The sequence below is a fragment of the Centroberyx gerrardi genome, chromosome 20, assembly GCF_048128805.1.
Source record: "Centroberyx gerrardi isolate f3 chromosome 20, fCenGer3.hap1.cur.20231027, whole genome shotgun sequence".
Classification (NCBI taxonomy): Eukaryota; Metazoa; Chordata; class Actinopteri; order Beryciformes; family Berycidae; genus Centroberyx; species Centroberyx gerrardi.
The window spans coordinates 1,439,344-1,454,656 of record NC_136016.1 but is presented as its reverse complement, the minus strand read 5'-3'; the positions used below and the strand labels follow the sequence as shown (position 1 = coordinate 1,454,656).

Here is a 15,313-nt window from a genome sequence, read left to right as displayed (position 1 = left end):
AAAAATAAAGCACAAGGAAACAAAACGAAGCACACGACACAAAATAGCATGTTGGAAAGACATAACCTACCTACCTAGCCAAGCCGAGCCTAACAGGTACTACCAACCTTAGACCTTCAGTGAAGACACGGAAAAACTCCCAAGAAAAATGGAAGAAACCTTGGGCAGGGCAATTCAGAGAGATCCCCCACATGCAATAGGTCCTGGGACAAAACAAAAAAGTGGGCAATAACTTGGACAATGACAACGAGATAAGAAAGCAAATAAGACAGAGAAAAATGATGAGGTAGAAAGATGGGACTTCGGCCAGCTAGGGCCAACGCCTGTTTTCAATGCAAGGTAAGATCACGGAAAGATGGGACTTGGGTCAGCTAGGGCCAGCAATCTTTTCTGAAACAATCCACCCCTCTATCTTAGTGTTTCTTTCTCTCTCCCTCTCTCTCTGTCTTTGTATCAGGCTGCTCTCAGTGCTACAGACATGGCGTTAGCCCTCAACAGGTACCTCTGCACGGCGGTGTTGCCTCTGCTGACTAAATGCGCGCCGTTGTTCGCGGGGACGGAGCCGTTCGCCTCGCTGATCGACTCCCTCCTCCATACCGTCTACCGGCTGTCAAAAGGCTGCTGCCTCACCAAGGCCCAGAGGGACGCCATCGAGGAGTGTCTGCTGGCTGTCTGCGGGTAAGCCTCGACTCGAGAGGAAATCGGTCTTTCACTGGTGCGGTCATTGTAGTAATTTTTTCTTCTAAAAAAAAAAAAACCTAATCTACGCCAATATTCTAACGTGCAGTAAGCTGAGGCCTTCGATGATGCAGCACCTGCTGAGGAGGCTGGTGTTCGACGTTCCTCTGCTGAATGAACACACCAAAATGCCTCTCAAGGTGAGAAACACATACACAACATAAAATGTCCATGCCAAATGAATTAAAAAAAAAAAAAAATGGTAAACTCCCTTCTCCCTCTACAATACTTCAACATTTCATCAGCATCATAGAGACATTCTATCTTTGATTTTATTTCATTTTTACTCATAGCTTTATTTGCCATTTTTACTCTTTGTATTCCAACCCCACCAATATTGTCGTAAGCTTGAGAGATAAAAATGAATATGAGAAAGACTGTTGATGAATGTCCTGCTCATTTATTCCAGCTGCTGACCAATCACTATGAGCGTTGTTGGAAGTACTACTGCCTGGTGGGAGGCTGGGGCAGTTTTGGAGCAGCATCGGATGAAGAGCTCCACCTCTCCAGGAAACTCTTCTGGGGAATATTCGATGCTCTGTCGCACAAGGTGAGGGGGTGAAGGATCTACAAGTCTGGCTTTTAGACAAGATGTAGTAAAAATGAGGTGAATTAAATGATAAAGAAAATAAGTGAATGCTGACTGTGGTGCGGAAGGGTGACTGCAGCTGTGCTTCCATCCAACTGTCCAGCGAAGTTGATGGTCAACTGTGTCAAAAGGCTGTGACAAATTAATGAAAAGAGCAACACAATTTTTTTTTGGCAATCCAGTGCTTCAATAATGTCATTTCCCACCTTCAAAGCAGTAGTGACAGTGCTGTGTTGTTTCCTGAAGCCAGACTGATATTGGGATAAAATACAATTTGAGCATTAAAAACTCCTTCAGTTGTTCACTCACTAGTTTTTCAAGAACATTCACTAAAACACATAACTTACAGATGGGCCTATAATTGTTCAGATTTGAAGGATCCCCCACTTTTAATAGAGGGAGAACATAAGTTGACGTCAAAATTTTGTGACTGTTTTAGTGACCTTGACATGTTTTGGTCAACAAAGCTGATAGCAGGTTTCCTCGATCCTATATATAGTTAGGGACCATCCCCTGTAATTCGCAATCCACACTGTTTTGTCTTTTGTCTGCTACACCTTACAATTTAAGTATCTATAGTTGGGGACCTTGTGAGCCATGCAACCTATTCCCAAAGCTTGAGAGCTTTGGGAATTATTTTGTTGTAGGCGAGAAATCGCCTTTGAATAGAGTAACACCAGACTCTGAATCGCTCAACCAAATCTGAAGAGTGGACGGGTCGCAATTCAGGAGTCTGGAACCAGGCTAGGTTCAAATAGGCTTTCCAGTCATCCAGCTGACTTGAGCACTACACTGCGTGTTTGCTAGTCCCGCGGCATTCCACTGAAAACTTTGCTGAAAAAATCTTTGCAGCACTTTGACTTCATGTGGGTAAGGTTTCCAGACCGAAATCTGATAAGCTTTCTGAATTCCTTGAAGCATTTTACACGAGTAAAACATATTGTTCGATATTTGCAATAGAGTATAAAATCTCACCTCTGCGTGGCTTGTACCTGTTGTTTTCTTCTTGTTTCTTCTATGCCTGTTCCCTGTGCGACGAGCTGGAAAACGTGCTCTTTGCTGCCCCCTTTGGGCATTAAAAAAAAAAACAACAACCATTGAATCTGCAGTTTTCAGCACCTGAAAACTCACCTCCTTGGTAGTGCTAGTCCCAACGGGGCTAGGCTAACTGATGTTGCAATCCTCCGACCTGACTGAAACGCAGTGTTTTCTCAGAAATTCCACCTCGGTGGTCTCTCATTGTGACTACACTATGAACATAAGTCAGAGTCAAACTCAAAATAAAAGTCATATTTTTTTAATCTATCGCAATTTGACATAGGCTACAGTTGTTGCTAGTCCACTTAAAATGTACAGCACTTCGGGAACCTTCTGTGATTTTTAAATGTGTTCTATTTTCCTGAAACAGTCCCAATAGAATTAGCATTAATTGCAATGAAAAGAAGCCTAATAATAATAAATTTGGACCATGGCTGGACTTTGTGAAATTGTAGCCTACGTGAAACTGAGCATTATATGAAGGCTATTATGTCACTTGTGCATGCCAAGTGGCATAATCCAGAAATATTAATAGCCTATTTATTTAGTGCTTTAGTGCTGTTTCTTATCTTGCATTAAAACATATTTTTTGTAGTTGCTGGAAAATGGAAACTATCATGCTAAACAAAAACTACTCGGGTAGGGTAAAATTTGATACTTCTGTGTTTCATTTACACATGTGGTACACCTGTAATTTTTTGATTAAATTACATATTAATAAGGAGGAGGAGAAGGAGGTGGTGAATGGGGAGGTGGAGGAGGAGGTACAGGAGAAGGAGGAGGTGGTGAAAGAGGAGGAGGTGGTGAAGGAGGAGGAACAACATACTATTTGTTGTGTAGGGCTGAAACGCCCTCTAGTGGTGGTTTGACATAATAGCTCATTCTGTGTGTGAAATAGCAGGAGCATTACCACCAGACTAACTATATGTGTGTCTCCAAAATCAAATCAAGTCAGTTTAGGTATAGAGAATATTTCATACAATGATGCCACACAAAGATGGTTTAAAAAGCATTGAGAAAAACAGTTGAAAGTATGTGTAAAACAATATATTGTTTGTGTGTGTGTGTGTGTGTGTGTGTGTGTGTGTGTGTGTGTGTGTGATGCAGCGGTATGACCAGGAGCTGTTTAAGCTTGCGTTGCCCTGTCTGAGTGCTGTGGCTGGAGCTCTTCCTCCAGACTACATGGAGTCCAACTATGTGGCCATGATGGAGAAGCAGTCGTCCATGGACTCAGAGGGAAACTTCACTCCACAGCCTGCAGACACTACGAAGTATGGAACATATTTTTGTAATGTTGATGTGTGATATGCACATTGCATAAATTTGATTTGATCCAAAGTAAGACAACAGCAATAAATCCCCATCGTTGCATGACCCAGCTGTCACCCGGGGAGGGTGCAGATGACCACGTATTGCTTCGTTTCACCTGACAGCAAGGAGTTTTTCCGGAAGAGTGTAATGCACGCGGAGGTTCATGCTGTCTCCCAGTAAAGCCAAAGATGGCAGGAATGGGGATGGGGGAGGGGCAGCAACGAGGTTTATAGGAAATGTGGTCTTGATTTTGGAGAAACACTAGCACTAACAACACCACTGGTGTGAGATAGAGGCTACCAGTCGTCCCCACCATGGTCTCATTTGTATACACTAATTATACCAAGGTATCACAATTAATTTGACAATGATATACTAATGTTTAAGGTTGTACACATAGCACCTTTAATATCATGCCATTAAGTAAACAGTTGCCCCATGAAGTTTTCAACCCCCTACATTTTTTGTACATTTAACATTATGCTCTGATTCTAATAATTATCTTGTACTCACAATGTGCTTATAATGCACTTATGATGCCTTATGCCACTTCAACTGTTTGTATATTACCTATAAATTATCAGCCACTACTGTGTAACTATTATAACAACAATTACCCATGCAACCACCACTAATTTACTTACCTTATAATAGCTAGGCATTACAAAAATAATTGGTGATAACAACTTGTATATTCCTTGTATCTTATTTATTCATTACAATACGATTATTGGTGAAGTGTTTTCACTTTAACATAATTACCTATCATTACTATGAAGTAATTCTTCAACATGAGACCCAGTATTTGCAATTTCTGTTCTCTGCTTTACACAAAACACACAAAACGCCAAGTCGTTGACTGTGTTTTTTTCCTCTGTCTTCATCAGTGTGACTGTCCCTGAGAAACTGGACTACTTCATGAACAGATATGCAGAGCACTCCCATGAGAAGTGGTCTATGGACAAGGTGAGAAGATGAGTGTTAAAACACAGCAGACAAATGAAACATGAAGCAGACTGGGATAAACTGTGGCATAGATGTTGTCACACTGACTGGTTTCAATGTTGTTTCAGTTGGTGACGTGATTCAAGAAAATGTAAGATTTTAAATGTTCTATGTTTTGTAGTTTTCCAATGGCTGGTCATATGGGGAGCAGCTGTGTGAATCCACCAAGAGCCACCCTCTCCTGAAACCATACAAAGGCCTCTCTGAGAAGGTAGTCTGTACACTCTTAGAAATAGAAGGTCTATCTCCAACCATACTGGGTTCTTTGACTTGTCCTCATAGGAGAACCCTTTTTGGCTCTAGGTAGACTTAGAACCCTCTCAGAGGGATTCATCTAGAACCCTTACTAAATGGTTCTACTCAGAACTCACAGTAAGTAGTTACATCTGGAACCCTCTAAGAAGGGTTTAGTAAAGAACTCTGAGGTTCTAACAAGAACCATCGCTCAGGGTTCATTACAGTACCAGAGGTGCCCACTGTTACGGGGAAGGTCTGAAATGCGTCTTGGTCTGGACAAAGCCTAACCTTAAAATGCATTTTAAAATTCTCAAAAATGCATGGTGTGTAGCAACTGATAATGTGATAAATGTTGGATAATGTACTAACTTGTCAAAATGTAATAAAACGTCCTTCTAAATGGCCTGAAAATGTAATAAAACCAGTTAATATAATAAATTGCCCCTTTAGACATGTTATAGCAATTGAGTTACACCCCCTATAATGGAGTAATTGGCAATTAATATATATAATATATAATATATAAAATATATAATATTTTACAATATGTGGAAAAACTTTACAATATCAGGTTTTATTCCATTTTAAGCCAGATATGTATAGTTTCCTGCAGTTTTGTAGGTAAAATACTTTTGCAGGGTACTGACTCAACATCAGCTGTGGTTTAAAGTTGGGCTGTCACCGTGCAGGATAAGGAGGTTTATCGCTGGCCAATTAGAGAGTCTCTGAAGACCATGCTGTCGTGGGGCTGGAGCATCGACAGGATCAGGGAGGGAGACCCTGCCAGTCTCCACAACAAGTCCCGCAGGATATCACAGGCTAGCCAGGTAGACACACATATACACGCACACGTTAAACAGCTTTTTTTCATCCTTTTCAGGGGGTAAAGCTGTCCAGCATCGCGATTGGCTGTCAATCAACCAATCAGAGCCCATATTCCCACTGCACATTTCTCTCCGCTTCGAGTGGCATAAAAAAACTAACTAACAACTTGTGTTTGCCTTAGAGCTCTGTAGTATTGTGCACATCTTCCTATTTTTAAGCGAGCCACTCATAGTGGCATTTAGGCTTGAAATAACTTTGGAGAGACATTGGAGGGCAGCTGTGCGTGTGTCTCTGATAGTCTGTGCAACAGAGAGAGAGAGTGATTTTTTTGAGGTAGTAGCAAAGTCCCTTTAAGGAAAGTCGGTTCGCTTGGGTGCCATCTTCGTAACGCTCTTTCTGCTAAAAGTGGGGGAATTTTGGTCTCAACCGGTGGCTCAACCGGTGAAGCGCATGCCATTGGGTCCTGGCTGTGGCTGCATGGGTCCGAGTAGGGCCCGAGCCCTTTGCTGTGTGATATCCCCTCTCTCTGTCCTGTCTTTCCTGTCTCTGTCTACTGTGACTGTCTAATAAAGCAAAAATGCAAAAAAACAAAAAAAAGCGTTTTTCTTGCCACTGTGCTCATGCTTGCTCTCAGAGATCAGCATTTTATTTTTACAATTATACAACAAATAAACCTGGCTTTGACTTGCCTATGAGACTAAAAAGTATTTATCACAGAACTCGAACTTTGGTGAAAAACGTGCTGTATTAGTGTGACCAGATGTCCCTGTTTTCCAGGGACAGTCTCCGGTTTTGTGATTTGTCCTCAGCTGGCACTGTCCCTGGAAATGTCCCCAGGTTTCCCACTCTCTTGATGGCCTTCGTGTTACCAGAGGAGGTCTGCTGATTGTCATTGTTACCGAATTTTATCCTGGTGGCAGGTAGAGCAGCATCACTTTAGATTAACTATATTGATCTCCATGGGGAAATTAGGTTGTTGCAACAGCAAAAGTAATAGAATTCAGTAAAAGGGAAAGGAAAAAACAGAGTATAAAAATACAACTTAAATTCAGGAATAAAAGGAAGAGATAGCACATTTGAGCACAGTTTGGTGCTGAGAAAATATTGAAAAAGAGTGCAGGAGCTGCTGCATCTAAAATTACAATTACTCTTTTTGCTATTCCCAAAGGTTCAATCCAATCTGGTAAATTGCAGTTTAAATCTTAATGTAGGCTAGTTCTCTATTTTCAAAGCATGTAACTGCTAGTGTATTTCTAATGATGTGGAAATCTATCTTAGTAAACTCTTTAGGACATCTGTGCAGCTAGCAAAGTCCAGCAGTCTGTCACACAGTAGTTAGCAAAAGCAGTTAGAAAACATTAGAAACTCAAACTGTTGGAAGATCATTGGTGGAAGGAACTACAGACTGGAAGGACTTTGGAATGCAATGCAAACTCTATAGGCATAAGTTAAGCAAAATGGTGACCAGGAAGTGTATGAATCCTTGCCATGCTGTGCCACTGAGCACACCCTATCAGAAACAAATGAGGTGATGTCACTTATGAATCCGTTCACTGTGTCCATCATTTTTTCCCCAGCTATCTTTTGAAGGAGCTCCAGGTTTCAGCCCCAGACCCATTGACATGAGCAATGTGACATTGTCCAGAGACATGCATGTAAGTTACTGTGTACACACACACGCTCACACACATAGATGGATAAGATAAAATAAGATCAAATAAGATAGAAACTTGTATGATAAGCCTGAGGGGAAACTGTATTTGTAGGGGGTCATTGCAGCAGCAAGGAACAGAATATAGATAAGCATACTGTATAACAAGTAGAACATAATGAAGATGAATGGATGAATATATCTGTAAGAGACTTGCTTACATTTAACATTGTGTTTCTCTAGTCTATGGCTGAGCTGCTTGCGGAGAACTATCATAATATCTGGGCCAAGAAAAAGAAAATAGAGCTGGAAGCCAAAGGTAAATTTAACACAACCTCCTCACATCAACAAGACATGTATAGTGTTTCCCAAAACTTTCTCCTCTTCTCCTCCATCACTCCAAAATGAATGTTCATGCCATCAGTGCTGCCAGCTGCTGCCATAGTGGAGGAGGTCACCATCATAACATTACAATCGATATGTTTTTTTGAAGGCAGATACCAATAGTTTTTGGATTTAACCTGACGATAGCTGATATTTTTATCTTAAAATTTTCATGTCAAAAATTTGAAATGTTCAATGTTTCCTCCAGAGCAGCATTTAGACATCTCCACTGAAGAATAAAACATATCCATACATACTTGTATGGATATAAAATGTCTCATTACAACATTTTGGATACAAAATGTCTCATTACAATAAATTGAGGTTATTGAGGTACAAGCAATATTCCACTTAGTTTTAACATGTAACACGTTACTCGGCTCGACGGCCATGAAAACCAGAATATAAACTACTCACCAAGACCAGATACAACTAGGACAGGTTTGTAGCATTTGTAGTGTTTGAATGAGGCCACAAAATAACCTGAAAACTTACATTTAATAAGTTTGTGAACAGATTCAACAACAGATCCCGCTTTTAAGACAATAAAGCAGTCCTTGGTCCGTCGTCATTTTGCATTTTTATTCTTGGTTTACACTAAAATTAAAGTTTAAAAATAAAAGTAGATTCAATCTCCCAAACAGGACCTATCTCTCCTAAATGATATCCTCCTCCGCTATGTTGTCTTCAATCAATAAAAATGCTATTTGGCAAAATTATGTTCTAAAATTTTGGACCCTTATTGATCAATTCCAAACTGCATCATATCCATCATATCAGAGGTGAACCAAACTGACTAGACCAGATCCCATTTTAATGAAATGCCATTATCCACTTAATATATTGGCAAACTGAGATATCAGTCTAACTCTATTTGACATTTCAACTCCCTTATTCCCCTCCTGTCCTCCTCTTTTATTTCCTTCCTCTCTTAGTTCCTTTCTCTCCCCCGCATTGATTCCAAGAGGAATTGCAGTGAGGGTCAGGAGGAAAGGAGCAGTGGTGGAAAGTTTTGGGATGCTCTCTGTATGAAGAGAAATACCATTTTCTGTATCATGGGAACTTCTTTTAGTAGTAGTATCAAGATGGCGTCCACAGAATTTTAAAGGCATAGGTCAAATAGTTTTAGTTATTTTAGAAATGTTCTTTGACATTCAAGAAAGCTTGTTGAGAAGCAGTAACAGAGTCTACCTTGCTGGTTTTCAGTTAAGGTGTCTTTTGGCTTAATGTTGCTTCTGCATCTGTCAAATTGCCAGGACTTGGACACCAATTTCTCTGGAGTATTTTAGGAACCGTTTTAATCTTTCCATGAGTTACCTTTTAGGTCCAACTCTGTCTTTGAAAAACAGCAAAATAGACAACTCATATTTCTGCCTCAGAGCCCCCCAGTAGCAGTGCCTAAATTGGCTTTAAAAACCCTGCAGTGTTTAGTTTTCAATGATTCAAAGTTAAAGACTCCGCCTAAAATTATTTTAGTTTAAACCCACAGAAAAATAAATGGGATCCAATTATCCCAAACTCTGCTAAGAGAAAGACATCTCATTTGTTCTGAGTTCAGTTCAGGTGAGACTATTTGAGGTGTGTTCATTTTGAAGCAACCAGCAGATGTCACTGTTTGTCTATGAAGGACATCATTCAATGGAAGTTCTTGTACTTCAGTGTGGCCCATTAGCCTCCATAGCTCCCTTTCGACCGTATATCAAAGCAGGGAAGGTTCTATTCTCTGTGTAGCTCAGTGGTTACAGCAAAGCACTAACACTGCCAGGTTTAGGTAAAACAATGGTTATTAGTGTATAAGGAGACAACAGTATGGACTGTGTAAGTCAGTTTTTGAAATGACAGTGTTCTTCTGCTTATATTACCTCTTCATCCTGCTGTTTTGCTGTTGTCTCCAGGCGGAGGAAACCATCCCCTGCTGGTTCCCTACGATACTCTGACTGCCAAAGAGAAGTCCAAAGACAGAGAAAAAGCACAAGACATCCTCAAGTTCCTCCAGATCAATGGATACACTGTGTCCAGGTAGGAGACAAACTCATCAGTGTGTATGTTCTTGCCAGAGGATGTGAAAAAACAAAACGACCTGGCCATGGTGTGTGTATGTGTGAGACTGTGCCATTTTATGGAGGGTAAAGCTGAAGCTCTTGAGCCTACTACATAACAGTGTGTGTGTAATGGTACGTTTCCACAGGATCCGTCATTTCCACGCTTCCCATTCATTTTATATGTAAGCAGCCGTGCAATGCATTCTGGTAGCGCTGCGGTGCGTTTCGAGAGACGGTGCGTCACGTTGGCCGCTCCACATTTGCATAAAGTTGAGGTCTAGGCTACTTTATGCAAATCAGGGGCATCCACCGTGACTCGCCGCCTCTGGAAACTCCCAAAACTCGCGTACAAACTTTTAAACTAACCATTGTCGATCTAAAATGAAGACAGATTCAACAACTGCATGGCTTATTTCTCGCCTCAAATGTTTTCAGAAACACATTTCGGTGAACTATTTTCGTAATATAAGAGAAAGTTTGCAAAGGAGCCGCCATGTTTTTCCAGTTTCAAATTCGGGGGCAGATGGCCCAGCGAGTGCCAGCGTTCGTCCAATCAGGTGCAACAAGGAACCAATATCGAAGCAGGCCTATCAAGCGTCCAATACTGGGAAGCAGTGCGATCCCTCACGTGAAATGATGCCCCTGTGAAAACGTACCATAACAGCGTGTGTCTCTATGTGTTTTTACATACTTAAGAGAGTGTGTGTGTGTGTGTGTGTGTGTGTGTGTGTGTGTGTGTTGTTTCCAGAGGTGTGAAGGAGCAGGAGCTGGACACTCCGGCCATAGAGAAGCGATTTGCTTACACCTTCCTCCAGCAGCTCCTCACATATGTAGACCAGGCCCACCAGCACATGATGGAGTTTGGTGAGAGTTCTCGTTTGTCCAATAAAACATAAATAAAAATAGACGAGAGTTCAGATAAAATAAATGTAATGTAATGTGCATGCAATATATGTAAACACTCAGGCCCAGATTGATTAAAGGATAAGGCTGGTGTTTTTTAATGCATTTCTTACCGTCAACAAATCCTATGAAAATAACAAAATCAACAATGCGTTTGCTCTACTCCCGTTACTTTCTGACTTCCCATGTACCGTTTTTAGCCGTCAACCCGGAAGTCATTGGCTCCAATTGTAAGCTAAAAACCTTGAAATACAGCTCACAAAGACATAGTTTCAATTTTAAAAATCGCTAACTGTTACCACGAAAAGTCAGGCTGTTGTAGTTATTACCAAATCAAATTCAAATGGGAACAAATTCTTCATTACGCCGGGGACTATTTTCCGTGCTATGGAACTACTTTTCTGAGATCGCAAACGTGTTTACAGCCGGCTTATTAAGTTGTTTGAGGAAAAAGTCGGCTGGCCCGGTGCATCGTGATGATGAAATATGCTGCCCAGAGCAATGGCACTTTGACGTGTTTTTAATCGTTTTTTTAATACAGTGGAGTTCTATGGCTGCTGGGACATGGCTTTATTGGGCATCGGCTACATGGATGAGACTTGTTGGCAAAACAAATTCATTGCTGATTTTGTTATTTTCATAGGATTTGTTGATGGAAAGCAATGCATTAAAAAACACCAGTCTTATCCTTTAAAGAGTAACTAAACCCCACCCAAATCTGTGATGAAACCTGACACCTAATGGTGAAAAGTAGGGTACTCAACTGGCCTTCAGCTATTGGCTGGTCTTTGAGCCAGGTGATGTCACCTTCTATAGAGTACAACATGTGGTGACATCACCTGGCACAAAGACCAGCCAATAGCTGAAGGCCAGTTGAGTACCCTACTTTTCACCATTAGGTGTCAGGTTTCATCACAGATTCGGGTGGGGTTTAGTTAATCGTTAAACGTTTGTGCAGGGAAGAATGGAAGTCTAATTTGGTCATTTTGGTGATATAGCGCAGACTATTCACTAACTGTGTATAATGAGTGGAGCTGCCTAATAGTGCTGGTCAAAAAATAACAGGCAAAATGACAGGCCTGTTTGTGCCTGTCATGGTCATACATTATGTGCATTATATGTAAATGTCTTTGATTTGCCCACTAGGCTTGGGCCGATATTCAATATTATCGAGTATTGCGATATTACGGGAGTATCGTGATATTCTTGCGATATCAAAAATCCCCCCCCCCCCCCCCCCAAAAAAAACAAAACAAAACAAAAAAAAAAGTTACTCACCGCTCCCAGCCATGGCACCATGTGTTGCTTAGATCACAATTGTGTAAGCTTTTATACTTATAAACCTATAATCTACTTGTGATCGGATAAAAAACAAAAATAATCATACTTTAAGTGAAAAATTTGTCCTTTTAATTCAAGTGGGTTTCCTTCTACAATCAGCCCATTTTTCTGGAAATGGCAGGAATGAGCAAATTACATCTAATGGCCGTTGTTTCCTCCAATACTTGAATAGTAAGATCAAATTTCTAGCCATTTGGTAATAATTATTCTTATTATTATAAAATAAAATGCCCCCCCCCCAAAAAAAAGACCCCCCCTCACGACATTTTGGCGGGACAATATTGTGATTGTGAATTTTGGATATCGCCCAACCCTATTGCCCACATGATATTTATTTGTAGGCGAGGCCAAATTGAGATAGCGCCCAATTCACTAACACTTCACAACACCAACTCCCCCAAATTATTAAACAGGATCCTTTGAAAGGCGGCGTTAAGAGTTTAGACAGAGTTTAGCCATTCAAAATGGCTGTTATCATTGCTACAAGATGCAGCATCATCACCAGCAAGTCAGGAAGCAAGGGAGAGGGTTTTCCGTCTTAGAAAAGAAAGGCTAAAGCACACAATTTGCACTTGCAATTTGTGATGAAGGTGGCTATTTGCTTGTGTGCTTTGGATGAATATGTTAGCAAATAAGATGGAACTTCGTTGCTCTTAGCTCAAGCAACTGAGGCACAAAAATGTGGAGATTGCCCTTACAATGCAATCTTAGTGAATGTGGACCTCAATGTCTTTTATTCCTCTTCTTCCTGTCCTTCAGATGTGGGAACAAGACCTAAAGGAAAGAAGGTTCCTCATGAACAGCAGATCAAGTTCTTCGGAAAGGTCTGAACTAGTTATTTTACTTCAATTCACAGGTGTCATTTGGGTATGGCAAGGTGTGGCACCTGCCATAAGGGCCGTACGACACATATTTGGGCCCTGTGCAAATGCAGTCTCTGTGGGCCCCCTTCCCATCTCTTAAAAATCTTCGAAAATAATTACCTCAGATACATAAGAAAGGATGTAGGCTTACTGTACTCCCTAATAAAAGTCAGTTGAACAAGACTTTACTAAATAGTCACATGTTTTATTTGCAGGAACAAGATGAATACATGTCCCTTTCATTGAAACTATGTTACAAACAATTGCTTGGAATAACTTTTAGCAGCCACTTTAGCCTGCATCTCTTATAAGCTCACCTTGTCTCATGTCTTCACATCAGATGATGGGGGACCTGCAACTTCCCTCTCTGTGGCCTTCCCTCCCCTCTCTTCTCTCCCCCTCTCCACTTCTGTCCAAACAACTAGATAGGTAGTTTCACAAAGAATAACTTTGTGATGTAAACTAGCTAGCCTGCTCGGACTGCAAGCAATCTAGCCTACCACACAAATACCGGTATTAGTTTAAAGCAGTCTTAAACCATTAGCAAGCTCACCTTTCCTTTGAAAAAGAAATGTAAGATACTGTTTTCCCACATTCTGTTTCCTCTCTCTTTCTCTTCTTTCTTTTCTTTTTTGGCTCCCAAACTTTGGTTTTGATTGTGTTTGCGTGAAAGCACTAGTGTCTGTCACGTTCCTCATCCGCATCTAGCAGTCATCACGATTAGCCATTTTCGAATCTAGTGCAGGTGTGGACTAAACCATTTGCAAAGGGGGAGCAAGGAGGGGCGGGGGAGGGCCTTCAATATTTTTATGGACACAATTATGTTGGTTGGTTAAGTTTAGGCAAGTAAAACAACTTTGGTTAAAGTTAGTGTTAAGGTTATGGTTAAGTTTAGGCAACTAAAACAACTATGGGTCAGTCTTCATCCATTCATTCATCCATTTATGTGATGAAACTTTGAGGAATGATGCATCTCACCACTCTTTTCCAGCATGTTCAAAATTACTCTGATTGGCCCAAGGGGGGCACTACAGTTACAGGTCAAACCAAGGTGATATGTTACTGATTAGCCCAGAGGGGGACTGCATCATTTATGGGGAACAACATCTTGACTGCGGCCTTGTTTTTTGTTTGAGGGACAGACTTATGTAACCATACACTGTGTCTGTCTCATTTGACCCGCAGGTTGTCTTGCCGTTGGTGGATCAGTACTTCAAAAACCATCGGCTCTACTTCCTGTCCACAGCCATCCGTCCAATCAGCAGCGGTGGCCACGCCTCCAACAAGGAGAAAGAGATGGTGACCAGGTGAGGTGATTGACACCAATGGACAGATTAATTTATATTGTGTTATAGAGTTTGTCTAGCAGTATATTTAACTTACACGTAACTGTAGTGTGCTGTTTGGATGTCTATTTGGCTGGGAACTTGGAGTGCATGGTGCTTATAAATATCAATATCATTATACCACTTTCGTGACTTTCTATACCTTTCCGATGATCAGCCAATGACATGACATTATAGGGGATTACTACACTAATTTACAATGCCATATATTATATATTTGAAAAGATGTCGCTCCATTAAGTACTCAGCCCCCTAATTGTTTTTGCACATTATTATTTTATGCTATGATTATAATAATTATCATGTACTCACAATGTGCTTATAATGTGCTTATGATGCCATATGCCTTTGGAGCAGGACTTGAAGTAAAGTGTTACAACATAACTGTGACAAAATCCTGGATGATAGGTACAGGGGAATTTTTGGACTGATGACTAGATAGATACATGGATAGACTGACTGAAGTTCATTTTGACGTTTAAGTTCAGACAAACACAGCATGAGTCAACAACATCAGTCTCCCATTCATTGTCAGTGGCAGGCTGTATAACAATGTGAAACCATGGATTAGAGACATCCCTGTTGTTTGGGAGTGACTCCTATTCACAAATTCTGGCTCTTTTAGGCCATAAGAACTGCATGTGAATCCTTAAATTGAATGGTATCCCCCTTTTAACCTTATGCGAACCTCATCTGATCTTTTTGCTGCTTGATTAAACATGGAGAAAGTGACAAAACCTAAGGCCTTGCAAACAACCACACTGTATGTTGGAGAATATTGTGTTTCTCATGGCCTATATGTGTATGACAGTCACTTCTCAGAAAGTGTTTCATGCTGCTATCCTTGCTGTTTTGTAACCAAGCCTCAACAGCTCAGTCGTCAAACTGTACTGCCATTCTCTGTATGTCTCTCTCACTTTTCCTCTTTGTCTCTCTCTTGCAAGTGGCCTTATTTGATTGTCTTACTTCTCTCTTTTTTTATCCCTTTTCTGCTTCCCTCTGTACCTCCTCCTCCTCTCTCCCCTTCATTTCACCTCTTC

At 40.9% G+C, this 15,313-nt stretch overlaps 1 protein-coding gene across 1 annotated transcript in view; it reads left to right on the top strand.

Moving 5' to 3' along the window:
* Positions 1-15,313, top strand: part of ryr2a (ryanodine receptor 2a (cardiac)) — a 246,807-nt gene that overhangs the window by 124,659 nt on the left and 106,835 nt on the right. Inside the window, exons 56-68 of the mRNA XM_078290909.1 lie at positions 458-678; positions 788-878; positions 1,148-1,288; positions 3,473-3,636; positions 4,564-4,642; positions 4,803-4,892; positions 5,608-5,745; positions 7,321-7,398; positions 7,638-7,713; positions 9,674-9,797; positions 10,569-10,684; positions 12,824-12,888; positions 14,113-14,234. Of these exons, the coding sequence (XP_078147035.1) occupies positions 458-678; positions 788-878; positions 1,148-1,288; positions 3,473-3,636; positions 4,564-4,642; positions 4,803-4,892; positions 5,608-5,745; positions 7,321-7,398; positions 7,638-7,713; positions 9,674-9,797; positions 10,569-10,684; positions 12,824-12,888; positions 14,113-14,234 (1,505 nt within the window). The remainder of the gene's footprint in view (positions 1-457; positions 679-787; positions 879-1,147; positions 1,289-3,472; positions 3,637-4,563; positions 4,643-4,802; positions 4,893-5,607; positions 5,746-7,320; positions 7,399-7,637; positions 7,714-9,673; positions 9,798-10,568; positions 10,685-12,823; positions 12,889-14,112; positions 14,235-15,313) is intronic.